The sequence below is a fragment of the Populus alba genome, chromosome 6, assembly GCF_005239225.2.
Source record: "Populus alba chromosome 6, ASM523922v2, whole genome shotgun sequence".
NCBI lineage: Eukaryota > Viridiplantae > Streptophyta > Magnoliopsida > Malpighiales > Salicaceae > Populus > Populus alba.
Window position 1 is genome coordinate 15,899,590 of NC_133289.1, and position 15,320 is coordinate 15,914,909.

The 15,320-nt window shown below is 31.8% G+C and overlaps 1 protein-coding gene across 1 annotated transcript; it reads left to right on the forward strand.

Moving 5' to 3' along the window:
• The first annotated feature begins 2,767 nt into the window (after window positions 1–2,767).
• LOC118057929 (preprotein translocase subunit SCY1, chloroplastic) lies at window positions 2,768–11,184 on the forward strand. Its single transcript, XM_035070665.2, has 8 exons — window positions 2,768–3,022; window positions 4,699–4,844; window positions 4,935–5,320; window positions 5,768–6,067; window positions 6,151–6,240; window positions 7,690–7,813; window positions 8,372–8,535; window positions 10,718–11,184. The coding sequence occupies exons 1-8, from the start codon at window positions 2,850–2,852 to the stop codon at window positions 10,943–10,945; spliced, it is 1,611 nt and encodes a 536-aa protein (XP_034926556.1). The 5' UTR covers window positions 2,768–2,849; the 3' UTR covers window positions 10,946–11,184.
• The last annotated feature ends 4,136 nt before the right edge of the window (window positions 11,185–15,320 follow it).

Here is a 15,320-nt window from a genome sequence, read left to right on the forward strand (position 1 = left end):
AAAAAAATAACTCTCCAAACTCATTATATCCCTTTTTCTTTATCTCTTTTTTTTTTTAAAAAAAAAAAAACAAAATCTAAACCTAATCTAGTTTAACCAAAATCAAAGCTCTTAATATTTGATTATAAAGATGTCGAGATCTAAGTTGTTTCTAATTATTAGGCTTGGTATTGTTTTTATGTTATAACATTAATACTTCATCTTGAAAAAGTTATGTGTTACTCTTTTCCATATGAATAGATGAGATTTGATAAGATTTGAGGTTTTTTATTTAAATTTGAAGTCCTGGTCATTATTTTAACAAACATGGGTCATTGTGAGAGAAGATTTTTTTGTTGTTTTTTCATCTATAAAGGTCTTGGTGAGAGAATATATTTCTATGCATATTTGATATGGGAGTTAAGTTTTGGGGGAAAAGGAAAAGAAAAGAGAACAAGTCATGAGTTAATATTTGGGTGTTGTTACTACTCCTGTCACAGTTAAAAACCTATGTATGGAATGTCTTCAATTTTGTACCAAAAACTCGATTCAAAACCTTTGTATGTATATAAGTCATGGATATGCTAAGTTTTGTACCTAAAACTCAATTGTAAGAGACAATCCATAATCAAGAAAACCTCTCACTTTCTTTGTCTTTTGCTTACAACCCAACAAACATAAAAAAAGACCCTTTTTAAATTCTTTATGATTTTGGATTTTGAATCGAAGCAAATAAGGATCAAAGAGTGTAAGAATACTAGGAGTAGTGTTATGAAGTGGATTACCAGGGCTGTTAAATAAAATTACATTGTTGAAACAATTCTTAAATAGGAAAAATAATTATGTACTATACTTGTCTCCTTGATTTTGTTTTCTATTTTCTGGATATAAATCTTTTCATTTTCTAATTTGATTATATCTAGGTAATGCTCCTAAATCTTTGGTTATTATATGATCTTTAAATACTAACATTGTTTTCATATTAGATTAACAAAATTCTTGTATTGTATAAATGTTGATTGTAAACTTCTAGGTTATGTTTTTTTCTATGAGTATGAAAATCTTAATAATAAATTCATACTAAATATTTTTGGAAATTTAAGAGAAAATGGTGAGGGTGGTGGTAAGAGTTTTTTTTTTTTTTTTTAATTTAATGGAAAAATTGTAATGTTATTATTGTAAAGACTTTTAAGTCATTAACTGAAATATAATGGTAATCCTATAAATAATATGATAATTTTTATTGATTTTTTTTTTTCAGGATGTAAAAGCGCTATGAAATTATAAAAGTTTAGGATATAAAGTGTAATTTTTTCAAAACACAAAGAAAAAGAAAAAAAAATGATGAAACTATAAGAGGTTTGACGTAATTTCTAACTTATTTTTATAACATTAGTAAACACTCATTTTTAGTAGCCTTCATGATGAATTTTCATTTAATTTTTTTTGGTGGCTTTCCTATGCATATCAATTTGTATTATTATATAATTAAATAAAAATAGATTCTAAAACAATTATTAAACCCAACTTGATTCATGACTTAGTTCTCGAGTTTGATAAATTAACTTAAATTGGCGGGTCGATCCAAAACATTATCTTTATAGTATATAAAAAGAAAGGATTGAAATAACACAATCTTAAATATATATATATATGTGTGTGTGTGTGAGAGAGATAATAATTAGGTATCGTAAAATTAGTTTTTATTTAGTTCAATTTAAAACTTGAGTTATATAAAAAAATTAGGTTAGAGGATCTTTAAATTAACTCACTTGGCCTGATAGGGTTTTGTAACATTGTCAAAAAGTTTTCCAACACAACGCGTAATGTATTATTTTTATTTTTTTTTCAATATATTTACATCAAAATCTTCATAATTTGTCTAAAAAATAAATGTTTTGACACGGAAATGCCAAGTGAAAAATAGAGTGCATTGGTTAGATTAAAAGGTTTCATTTTGAAGAATGCTTTTATTACCTAAATTTCAAATTACTAGTATTTTTTTTAATATTTTTTCTGATTTCTTTTTTATTTTTTATTTAATAAAAAATATAGAACAAAAGAGTTATGTTTATTTCTTGAAAAGCATTAGATAAGGAGGATTTATACGATCAATTTATTTTATTTAAATAAAATTTAAATTATTACTATTTAAATACAATTTAAATTATTACTTAAATTTAAACAAAAAAGTTATGTTTATTTTTTTAATAAAAATAAATTAATTGCCGTATAATAGAATAAGTTTTTTAAATTCTTAAATAACATAAAATAAATATCTTAATGCAAATTTATCTCAACTTCTCAACTTCTCAACTTTATTTTAAATTAAAATTAATAATTTTTTTAATATTTATTAGCATATGTAATTCTCAATTAACATCAATAAAGATTTTTATGACAACATGAGTATTGTTTTATTCTTATATGTTTTTTTAATACATCCTCATCAAAATCTTTATAATTTGTCTAAAAAATAAATGTTTCACACAAAAATATTGAGTAAAAAATAAAGCACATTTGTATTTACATTTTAAAAACACTTTTGAAAAAAAATTGAATTTGTTTTGTTTGAATTTTTTTTATTATTTTAATATGCTAATATTATAAATAAATAAAAATATTATTTTAATATAATTTTAAATAAAAAATATTTTTAAAAAATAATTATTACTATAATATCAAATACGTTCTAATATGTTAAAAAAAAAAATTTATACTAAAAAGTGTTTTCAAATGAATATATATATATATATATATATATATATCTTCTTTTTAAAAAAAATTCTTCCGACCATCTAGCTAGTCTTGTTGTAATTGTGGAGAACTAGAAAACTTGTACTGACTATTAGTGTTTGTAAGAGAAGATAATGTTGTTAACTGTGAGAGAAGCATGTCCTTGCTCGCCCATTAGCTTCAACCTTTCCCGTCTCAATTCCACAAGATTCTCTCAAAGACTCAAAACCTCAGTTTGCAGAGCCAGCTTCTCTGTCCAGCCAAAACCCAATACCAAGTCATGGAACTCTATCCTTAACTCCAACAGGTACTTCTTTTATATATTTTTTTTATGGGACACCCCGTTTGTGTTTTCTTTTTTTTATTATTCTCTTATTATCTTGTCTTTTCATTCATTAAATTTTGATTTCCATGACTTCATCCAAAATGGGTTTTGTTTGTATTTGGGTGTTTGTTTAGTTCAATTTGTTTGTCTCATGCATTGTTTGGCTAGAAGAATAATAATTCGAAAGTGTTTTTCTTGGTTTATTGAGCATATTGGTGGTAGTCTTTCTGATTGCGTTATAATTCTCCTGTTGTGTGTGGATCAAATGGACATTTAGGAGACACAAGGGAAATAAAAAAAATGTTCGTTTTTGGACTAGGGGTGCTGGTTGGAAACCAAAAGAACTCAAATTGTAAAACAAGGTGCATGTGTTCAATTAAAATTGAAGTTTGGAATTGAATCGACGATTGCTATAGTTGTATGAAGAAGATACTTTCTGAGAGGTTTAGGCACAAGCAACTAGAAGTTGTTCTAAACCAGTGTGCCAGTTCAACTTGGTGTGCGATGTTGATTTGTGAGAAGCTAGTTTTATCTGCCAAGACTTCGTAATGAAATGTTCAAAGTATTAGCATTGTTAGAACATTGATCCCCCAGTTTTTTGTAGCCTTGGAATCATATCAAAGTGCCAAATGCTTTTCCCAATTAATCTAGACTTTAGGTGCCACAAAATTAATAAGCAGCTTCATTGCAAGGTATTCCATGTGTGAATTAGTTAAGCTTGCGAGTTAAGCTGGTTGGAAGGAGAGGTAGACTAAAAGCCCCCCCATAAAGCTTCCTATGCTAAACAGGGTTAATGAAGAAAGAAAGAAAACGATTGATAAAGGTGAGTTTCAAATTCTGATCTAAGGAAAATTTAGCTTGATGCGCTTGTTCTTGTCTATTTTGCTCTATATTTTGTATGCCCTCGTCATGGGGTTCCATCTTCTACATAATCTTCTTCTATGCAAGGAATTGATTCATCTTAAACTAAGTTCCTATCTGTTTCAGATCATCTACTTGGTGAAATCTTTTCTACTTTTCCTCAATTCTTTTGATTTTTCAAGATACACATCCTTCTTCTAGCTGGTTATGAGTGGTGCCTCTTTCATGATTTGGATCTTGCTAATTGTATCTAGGAAAGTTAACTAACTACATAAGGTCGATTTTTTATTTATTTTGACATCTCATATTCATAGTTATAAATGCTTTTAATTTGTTCTCAAACTTTCTTCTATCTTGGCACTTCAAACTCAAAATAATTCCCTGTAACTGGCTTGTTACCATCCCCTATAATGATTGAATATGTTCTTCTTGATTTTCATGCTTAATTCCATAATCCCCGTTTTACCACTTGTAAATTAAGTAGCATACTTGTGCTGTTTGAAAAACTGCTCATTGCATGCCTTAAACTAAAGCTAAGGTGATGCAGCTACTAGTTTCTGTCATCGTTCTTTGAAATCAGGCAAAAAGTAGTCTTAGCAAATTCAACTTTTTCTGTCAAGTTTTAAGGGCATTGAACTTTTCAATTCAATAAGTTCTAAGGAGTCGAGGTTTTAGTAGGTGCGTTTTCATTTTGAAATCATCCCATTCAAAGTTTTCCCGCTTAACATTTCCTATAATTGATTATTTTTCAGTTGTTGTAATATCTATTTCTCTTGCTGACTTGAATTTCTCCTCAGCTGTGAGAGCTCCAGTTTTGATCCCTTGGGTATTAATTTAGATGTACCATCCAGTCTAAATGCTGCGTGGGAAAGTCTTCTAGCCTTCTTATCACCAACACTTGAGAGCGCTTCAAATACAAAAAAAGATAAGCGAGGAGTTGCAGGTCTGTTTCTGGCACAATGTCTTATGATATTCAAGTTGCAAATATAATCTTAGCTCTTAGCAATTAAGTAGACGCTTTGACTCTTGGCAGCTGCAATTGAGGACAGTTCCATTGATTTTGGTGATTTCTTCAAAGGCCCCCTACCAGGAAAATTTCTCAAGCTTTTGGGGTTTCTAGTTGTATCCCGTCTTGGAATATATATACCCCTTGGTGGGGTAAATCGGGAGGCTTTTGCTGGAAATTTAGATCAGAATAGCTTATTAAGCACTTTGGATTCATTTTCCGGGGGAGGCATTGGTAGACTTGGAATATTTTCACTTGGAATTGTTCCCTTTATCAATGCCCAGATTGTGTTTCAGCTTCTTGCTCAAATTTATCCCAAGTTGCAAGATCTTCAGAAAAAAGAAGGTGAAGCAGGAAGAAAGAAAATTCTTCAGTACACTCGTTATGCTTCAGTTGGGTTTGCTATAGTACAGGTAACCAGCTAAATGTTCGCCTGAATAATGTGTAAACTTGAACCTAGATTCATTGAATAACCCACTGAAGTTTTGTTGTTGCTAAAATTTTAATTGTCTTATATATTCAGGATATATTTTTTATTATGATGTGAAAAGGAAAACCATTCACACACCTATTATGTTCTGGAATATTTTTATTATCGATCCCTTTAATAGAAAGTTCTTCTGTCAACCACAGAGTTAAATTTGTGAATTAAGGGATCAATTTTGTGTAAACTGATTTTCAGTCTGAATTGCACAAATTAGTAGCACGCTAGATTTACTTGTCATATAGCAGCGTCACATATCAGTCTGTGATGGTGTTGAACATTAAATATCATGCTCCGAAACAGTTGATGTTCTCATCAGAATACCTGAAAATGTATTCTACAGTATGATGTAAGGTATTTTTGATTTCCATGACAGGCAATTGGCCAGGTTCTTTACCTTCGTCCCTTCGTTGATGACTTTAGCACGCAGTGGGTTCTAACATCTGTTACTTTATTGACACTTGGCTCTGTGTTCACAACTTACATCGGAGAACGGATCTCTGATCTAAAACTTGGAAATGGCACATCTCTTTTGATATTTACAAGTATTATTTCCTACTTGCCGGCATCTTTTGGTCAGACTGCTGCTCAGGCAATTCAGGATGGTAATTATGTTGGACTCGGCACCATTATCTTCTCATTCTTCCTATTAGTTCTTGGCATTGTGTATGTCCAGGTAATTGTTAACTATTTTTGAAATAAAACTTGAGTTTGTGGAAGAAACAAAATGTTAATGAATACGAGGACAAAGGATTTCAGGAGGCAGAGAGAAAGATTCCACTCAACTATGCCTCAAGGTACACCAGCAGCAGCGGCGGGCTTCAAAAATCTGCTTATCTACCCTTTAAGGTCTGTATTCCATACTTCATGTATCATGGTTTTTTTTTATTTATTTCTTGAGTTTGAAAGCTTTGATTTAATTTGTTGCTAATTATTCAGAATGCTTGCTGGTGAATTTCTTGATATGTACCTTTATTTTCACCTAGGAGTAATTAACTAGTCATTTCTCACACTTGTACAAAATCGAGAAAAAATTCTCCAAGTTTCAATGTTATAACTATGCCAATGTACATGTATCTATGACTGGCTGTAGCCATTGACCTGGTTTAGATACAAAATTTTGCCTATCAAGTGTATCAACTGCATGAGTTTTGTCATACACGAAGATCATCTTGATAACAGAGTGCCCAAAATGGATTCTTTCCATCAATTCCAAAACTTATAGAACTTGATACCTGTAAATGAGAGCATTTATACATAAAATACCTCTTCAACTTGAACAGCAAAATTTGTCCATAGAAGATGAGGGCAAATGTCATGCCTCTTTCTATGGGAGGATCAAAGGGCCAAAAGATTGGCTTTATTCCTGAACAGAAAAATTTGTCCATAGAAGATGGGGGGAAATGACATGCCTCTTTCTTTGGGAGGATCAAGGGACAAAAGACTGGCTTTATTTTGGAAAGGAGGAATACAATTTGTTTGAGTTATCCATATGTGGAGACATGATCTTTGGAGGCACAAATTTAGTGGGTTACCCACTTGCTTTTATTGCTTGTGTATAAAGAGGCAATCAATGTTGAATTCATGCACTAGGGATCTCTTTCAGCAACAATCAAGTTAAATCTCATTTGATTTCCTGTTCTTGCAGGAGAATGTCTTATTTTTCTTATTGATTCTATATCTGTTATCTTTCTTGGTAAAATTCTCTTCTTCCATCAAGAAAAAAAATAGCATCATATATGTTTCTGATTTGCCCCCACAAATTAACAATGGAAAGTCTTATGTCATTTGAAATATTGGGGTTACCTTGAGCCTCTTCCTATCAGATTAGTTTTAGCTCTCTAGAAAAGGGGGAAAACAGAAAGATCTTGTTGTTACTTCAGCATCATTAGTTCGACTTACAGACCTCTTATTTTCCAACTCCCTAACAGTTAGAGACATCAAGATTATTAAATAATGTTTGATGATAGTATGTTAATCTATGACCACAATAAGACTACCTTTGACATTCAGAAGTTAAGTCTGATAATTTGTCTTCCAAATATTTTGGTTGTGTGATATTTAGGCAGGATCTTCACCACCTTAAGCTATGATCTTGAGCATATTACAACTGCATACGCTGTAATACTGAATCCTGTATTGTAAAAAGCTTGTCATGCAATGCACATACTATGCTATGTAGTCTAGCGTGTGCACCTTCCTTTTATTGAGTTGTGATGAGATGGCTTCCTGTGGTTGTATGTTTTTCCATTCAGGTTCTATTGATCTTTATATTTATATGATGCTTTCATTATGCAGGTAAATAGTTCTGGGGTGATGCCAATTATATTTTCTACATCATCATTGGCTCTACCTGGGACCCTAGCACGGTTCACTGGGATATCTGCACTGAAGAAAGCTGCATTGACTTTGAACCCAGGGGGTGAGTATTTTACTATTTTCTTTGGTTGTGCTTGATGAAACATGAAAGGATGTTAGTTGATTGGAAACAGTTTGTTGGTGCTAACAAAATTATTGATTATAAACCTAGTTGCTTAAAAGATTCATCATCTTACCAAGGTTATGGGAGCTAATTTTCTCCATGCTCATTTGAGGGCCTTGTCATGGTGCATAAATTGCTCAAATACTTTTGAATGCTTAGCATCAACTCTACTTACTCCAAACAAATTCAATGTTTACGGTAGGATGCTGTACTCTGTCTTCCTTTCTGTCTTAGTATGGTAATTGAGTTATCCGATTCAAGGTTACCTTATGGTGGGGGGGATGGGTAGCTATTTTCCAGCCCCATATTTTACTTTAGAGTTGTAGTGTTGTATAATCTAGGGACCAAACTATTAATAGTAATGACATGAAATACAAGAAAAAAGATAGAAGAAAAGAATGTACCATCAATAAATAAACTTTTGATCTCATGGATTCTGTTTTCTGTCAGCATAACACAGACTAATATAGTTTGAGCTAACTGGATGGATATTTGCAGGTTCTTTCTATCTCCCCACCAATATCCTATTAATAGCCTTCTTCAACTATTACTATACCTTCCTTCAATTAGACCCTGATGATGTGAGTGAACAACTGAAGCGCCAAGGTGCATCAATTCCACTAGTACGACCGGGGAAAAGCACAGCTGCATTTCTTAAAACAGTAAGTTCTTTTCTTTCTTATGAAATTCGTCTATTGTTTGCACTGTAAACCCTGAATCAATATATGGACCCCATACTTGAAATGCTGTCATGATTAGAACCTCAGGTATTTGTTACATGAATTCTAGACCATGCTAATCTGATTAGAACCTCAGGAGTTTGAATTTGTGCATTGAATAATTGACCTTGGAGTATTCATCAAAATGGTCAATTACTGAATAATTTTAGTTTTTATTATAGGAAGAAGTAGTCAATCACCTTTTTCCTTTATTTGTTTAGTTTGAACCATAGATGAACTCTTTTGGCCATTTTCATTCTTGAGTTCTTGATTGTTCAATGGAAGCAGATTTGGTCTTTTAGTGATCAGCCCCTGTGCTTCTACTTTGCATTTACGTGGAATAACCTGTATGAATATGATTTCTATATATCATAATGGTCCCTTTTATGACATGGATGTCTGGACACCCCTATTATATTTCATTAAAATTACATTTAAGAAAAAAAAAAAATAGTTGCTATTTCACTGGGGGTGTGAGATAAAGCTCTCTTCACGTGAACAATGCCATATATATTTTTCAGGTTTCTTAACTCAATTGGATTCTTTATCATTTTTTTTTATAAACCAATAGGAAAAAAAAAGGAGCCCACACGTGTGGGCCTAGGTATTAAAAAAAAAGGCCAGGCACATGGGTCTACCAACCTAGTCATAGCCCCTACAACCTATTTTTTTTTTTTATTATTTCCTAAAGGGATGAATGACCTATCATCCGCCTCATTTCTTTTTTTTTTTTAAAAAAAAATACAGACAACACGTCATTTCCTATACTTATTTCAAATGACTGGAATTTAGATAGGAGAAATGCATTCCCATACTTATTTCAAATGACTGGAATTTTTAACAAATCCTTATTTTAAATTTTGGTGCTTTTTATTAAAAAAAAAAAAAAGCATTCTTCTAATAAATAAAAAAATGCTGGTTTTAAGAAGATTATGACTTTTTTATAATTATATTATTGATTGCTTTATAAATAATTATGTATTGGACCAGTATGCACAATTTTCAGAATAATTTGCTCATTAATATTAAATGAAAATAAAATTTTTTTTCCTTAATTTTTTACTGTAACTTTATTTTATATAATTTAAAAAATTTATTGTTCTCTCTCCTTTTTTTTTCATGTAACTACATAAAGATGATCAATTCATGATTTTTTATATTTTTTTAATTGAAGGATACTTTCATGATCATAATAAGTTTTTTGCTTAAAAAACAATGCTCATAAAAAAACTATTTTTTGTCAAAATTAAAAAAAAAAAAATGCATAAGAAAGTTTTTTTTTTTTTAATTAAAATTATATGTTTTTCCTTTTTATTTCAAATCAACATAGTTTCTCCAAGCTTCTTTTTTCTTAGATTTGTTTCTTTTTATTCAATGAACCTTGCTATTATTAAAAAAAAAAAAACTTTTTTGTCAAAACAAAAGAATTTACGTGAATAAAAAAAGACAATTTCCATGGGAAAACCTATTTCTCCTAAATAATTCTATTTGTTGCCTTTCTTGTAAATTTCTATTTTTATAGTTTTTTAATTAAATAAAAGATAGATACCAAAAAATAAGGTTATTAAATCCGACTAGAGCAATGACCCAGGTCATGGGTTATGCGAGTTAATCTGGGTCAATAAAAAGTTTTCATTTTATTATTTTTATAAAATAAAACATGTTGAATTAATGTTGTTTTTACTATATATGTAATTATGTATATGTATTTTTAAATAGGCCAATTCAGGTTTTTGTGGGTCGACAGATGCACGAAGTGCACTTGTAAGTGCCCCCCCCCAACACATCTTGCTTTGAAACATGGCCTGGTTTAGTTGCTAGGTCGATGGGTCACCATGTCGACCCACTGGACTTGGCTGGGTTGTGGCAGCATGCTGGCAGCTGTCTAGCGTGGAGTTAAACCACCTTTTGCGATAGAGTGTTCCAAAAGAGCCAATAGAACCCTTTTATCTGTTCTGGAATCCAGATAATCCTTTTCAGAGGGCTGCACAAAGCTGATTGTCTGCAGAAGCTGCTAGAAGATTTTATTATTGCATTTTGTTAGTTTAAGTCTGAGCTTTAAGCTTTGATTGGCTTCTTGTGATTCTTGGACTTCGTGTATTTCTACTAAATGGTCACACTACAGGTTCTTAGCCGCATATCGGTTCTGGGTTCGACCTTTCTGGCTATCCTGGCTGCTGGTCCTTCTGTGATCGAACAAATCTCACACTTGACTGCATTTCGAGGATTTGCAGGCACTTCCGTCCTGATTCTTGTTGGTTGTGCAACAGACACTGCAAGAAAAGTTCAAGCAGAAATAATATCCCAAAAGTACAAGAACATAGAGTTTTATGACATTGACAGGTATGATTGAAGGACGACACAGAATGGGGAAGACAAATCTTTGAAATTGTATACTGGAGTCATTGTGCTGTATGATAGCGTTCTTACATCTATAGGATGATGGCATGGTGATATGTAATTTGCTAAGCTGTATCTAGGTTTATTGCCCTGTAATTTACGTTTTCTTTTATTGATCTAGGCTGTAATTGGTACATACTGCTACCTCGCAGCCAGAATTCCCTAATTTAATTTTTGTTTCTCAGAAGATAACTGCAAATCCTTGGTCATTATTTCCTTACTGGTTTCTGCAGTCAATGGAAGACTTAGATTGCCAAGGTTTTTTCGTTCAACCGGAGCTAGGCACCTGGTATTTGCACTATAGTCATTCTTGTAGATTCTCTGCGGCATTCGGGAAGATAATTCATATGACATGTCAAGTTTTTTAATCATCATCAACAGCTCTATGTTTAAGGCCTTGTATGTTTCAAACAAACTACCTTCCATGAAAGTGGTTTCCAAGCTTTTCAATGTTTGGTGAGCTCTAGCAAGCTACTTTCCTCCCTTTCTCACAAGGAAAGAGACTAAAGCAAAAATAATCCTTTCTCACATGGTTCTCTATTTAATTCCATAAAACACCTGTTCTTGTCTTTACAAACATTAATAGCTTACACAAATCTTACTTTCCTTGTCTTCTTACTTCAAAAAAAAAAAAAAAAAAAAAAAAAAAAAAAAAAAACCCTCAAATATCTAACTCTCAAGAAATACCATGAACTAATTTGGTTTATCTATTAATTTTAAAAAATTATTTTGAGGTTTAAAAATGAAAGTTACTTAAAAAATATTTAACAATGTTATATGTCTACAATATTATATTTAAAATATTTTATATTATATGTATATTTATATTTTATAAAAATAAGCTATATATAAATATATGATGTAATAAATTCTTTTTCCCCTTGTAATTATAGTTTTTATATTTCATTTTTTTATTGTAAGTGATCAAATAATTATATTTAATGTTTTATATATATATATATATATATATATATATATATATGTTAAATAGATTTTTTAAAAAAATTAAAATATTTATAAGTTATTTTCCATCTAATTTTCTAATTTATTTTTCATCTAAACAATAAAAAGTAATATACTTTACAGAAATTCACAAAATCACTTTCCAGCAACCAAAGAAACGGGCCTTGGTCAAATTTCCGAGCTCCATTTTACAACCACGTATGCGTTCGAAAACAATAAGTCCAGTCGAGCAGCTCTGAGTCTGAACCCTTACATTAACTTGTCCAGATTGATCAGTCACCATTAGAAATGGCATTTCGAAGTTTTTGGCTTAGTGTACGAACTGGTACTTTGACGTTTTTAGCTCACAGCACGAACTGGCAACAATCTGATCATATTTGATTATACTTAACAAGATGTTGTCAAATATACAAATAATACAATTTGAAGTCACTGTATTATGAAATCAATGGTGCTGCCAAATGGATTCAAGGGCTGATTTGAAGGAAAGATAAAGCAAACAAATTCCATGGTTCATTGATCACCTCTGATGAAGGCAACATCAAAAACCACTGGGCAATACAAGAGAAATCCAACCCCCACCCCCATATGGATTCTGGAATCATCTCTGACAAGTACCTGAAACTAATTAGACCATTAATGGAGACAACAGTAGGTATCATATACTAGGCTGCCTCAAACGCTAATCACCATCAGCTGAAAAGTCGGGTTCCTCAGGTTTCGGTAGTTTTGGCATATCAAGATCCTTGATCTTTTGAGCACCTCTCCTTGTGTGTTGCAGCGAATCTGGAAGCCAATATGGTGACCCCAACGTTCAGTTTTTCCTGAGAAGGATTTAAACTATCTGAAAGGGGGGGGCCCTGTCATCTTGCTCAAGTCCAGTAGCCTTCTTTTGTATTTCCCATCATCAACAGAAGACGAAAGCAAACATACATTGCTGGCCAACATGTATAGCAGCAGATTATATGCAGACCCAGCCCAAGCTGTCCTGGTAACCGCTCCTGTTGCTTTAATAATTTCGGAGCTCAATGGACATACGATGTAAAATCTGGGGACATATTGCAGCAGAACAATCAAAGCAAGGGCATTGTTCTTATGATCAGTTTGAGAGCTTCTTGTGCTGGTATAACCAACCAGATGACAATCTGCAGTAAATTGTGATTTCCTTTTTTTACAAGTTGAGATTAGGGAACAAATGCAACATTATCAGTTGGTACAGAAGTGGAGCAAAAGCATGTCTGACTTCCTAATGTTTTCAAATGCAGGAATGTATTTCAAAAACAAGCAAGCCATAATGCCTACAGATATATGTCATAAGTGAGGAGCCAAATTTGTTTCCTTCCTACAAAGTTGTCTACGGTTTTCAGGCATAGTGATTTGGATCTAGACTTCTAATATTTTTTGGTGGACTAGGTGAGCTGCCTTAAACTTCCATTAGAAGAAGAAGAAGATAGAGGTGAAATTTAGTTCATTAGTTATTATAGAGGTGTAACTAGTTTTTGATAATCTTTATATTTCTCATCATTTTCATCAAAAAGCGGCAGAAAAGCATACTTCTCATCTTCATGTACCTTCCAATCCCATGCTTTTTCTTCTTCAAATTCAACATCCCTACTAATCACCATCTTTTCTTCATTTGGGTTGTAAAGCTTGTATCATTTAGATTTTTTATCATAACCTATAAAGATTATCCTTTTGCTCTTGTTATTGATTAGTACTTAAAAGTGCATGTTTATCAAGGTTTTATATCATCATTTTGCACTTGAAGTATCAATAACTCCTTAACTAAAGTATGTTTTATAATAACAAGTTTGATACTATAAGATACCTTAATTTATGGTAAATGTTCATCTTAAATGCAGGCCTATCACATAAATAAAAAGATTGAATGATGAGTTTAAGTATTAAAAGTGAAAGGACAAAGAGATAGCCAAACTTAGAAAAGAGATGCTGGTGCAGTCCAAACCGGAACATTGCTTGGTAATTGGATCATATCTAGAGCTCTAGATCTTGGATTTAGGTCCATTTTATATGGATGGAAAGGTAAGACAAAGGCCTACAACTTTCATGAGAAGCCCAAGATTTAAAAAGGCCGTTTTGAAGTCCAACTTGAAGGAACAACGAAGAAGTCCGAAGCTGTCCTGCAGCCCAGACACTATTTAGTGTTCAGCCCATATCTTGAGTTCTAGAAGTCCAAATGAACTCATCTTTTTTTTGTTGGAAAGCTGAGACAATTTCCTAGAACATTCCTAAAGATTCTGGGCATATTATGATGTTAGCAATGACGTCTTGTTCAGACAAGAAGATAAGGATTGTCACCAAGTCAAGATGTGGTCACCCACTCATTAATTAGTCAACAAATCAATAGTTTCAAATTTTGGCCTATAAAAGGAGGCACTTACCATGTATTGAGGCATCTTGGTTTCCAGATCAAGATCATGCTCTTGCTTTCTCTCTTTGTGACACGACCAAAAGCTTGATGTCTTCTCCCAAGTGCAGGAGTGTCGAAGTAATAAATAACCCGGTAAGACCGGGGTCGAACCACAGAGAGGTTAATTGTATAAATTATAAATAACAAGACGACAACAACAACAACAACAACAATAATAACAACAACAACAACAACAATAATAATAATAATAACAATACTCAGTACGTGGCGTTATTATACCTGAGAATGATCTAAAAGATCGGGTCACAGGTTTCCAGCCTATATACTGAGTTTATGAAAAGATCAAAGAGATATATTTATATAATATAAACAGAATGTAAATAATAATAATAATAATAATAATAATAATAATAATAATAATAATAAAAGAAGATGAAGATGAAGAAACTAATGAGAACTTTGAGATGAATGATTAATGTAAGGATTAAACAACGATAAAAACAAATGTCAAGGTTAGAGGATCCACTAATGGTACTTCAAACAAGTATAATATAAACTCTTATTACTCAATTGGAAACCATACATAAAGGAGGTTCCAATCAGATTATAAATTGTTAACATGATTACATTAGTTATCTTATTCGAATAAAGCTAATACTTGTAAATGTTGGCAGGTATTCATGATTATAACTTATGTTAACAACAAATCAAGTTCCTTTCATAGCTCAGGTGTCGGTTATACCATACAGTATGGGCTATGAAAGTACCAAGTATTTGTTGTACCAAGTGTTATACAACATAAATCTAGATTAACCATTTAACAAGCAAAGTATTAAAAGTGAACAAGATAACGAATATAAAACATGTTAGTATCCAACGTTAAGGTCCATGTTAAGTTTATATTATACTTATTATTACACCATTAGTGTACCCTTTTCACCTTGACATAATTAACTTAGCTAAATATAATGAA

Coding starts and splice junctions, on each gene's coding strand:
- LOC118057929 (XM_035070665.2), top strand. CDS start 2,850: ATGTTGTTAACTGTGAGAGAAGCATGTCCTTGCTCGCCCATTAGCTTC. Junction 3,023..4,698: donor TCTATCCTTAACTCCAACAG/GTACTTCTTTTA, acceptor ATTTCTCCTCAG/CTGTGAGAGCTCCAGTTTTG. Junction 8,536..10,717: donor CAGCTGCATTTCTTAAAACA/GTAAGTTCTTTT, acceptor GTCACACTACAG/GTTCTTAGCCGCATATCGGT.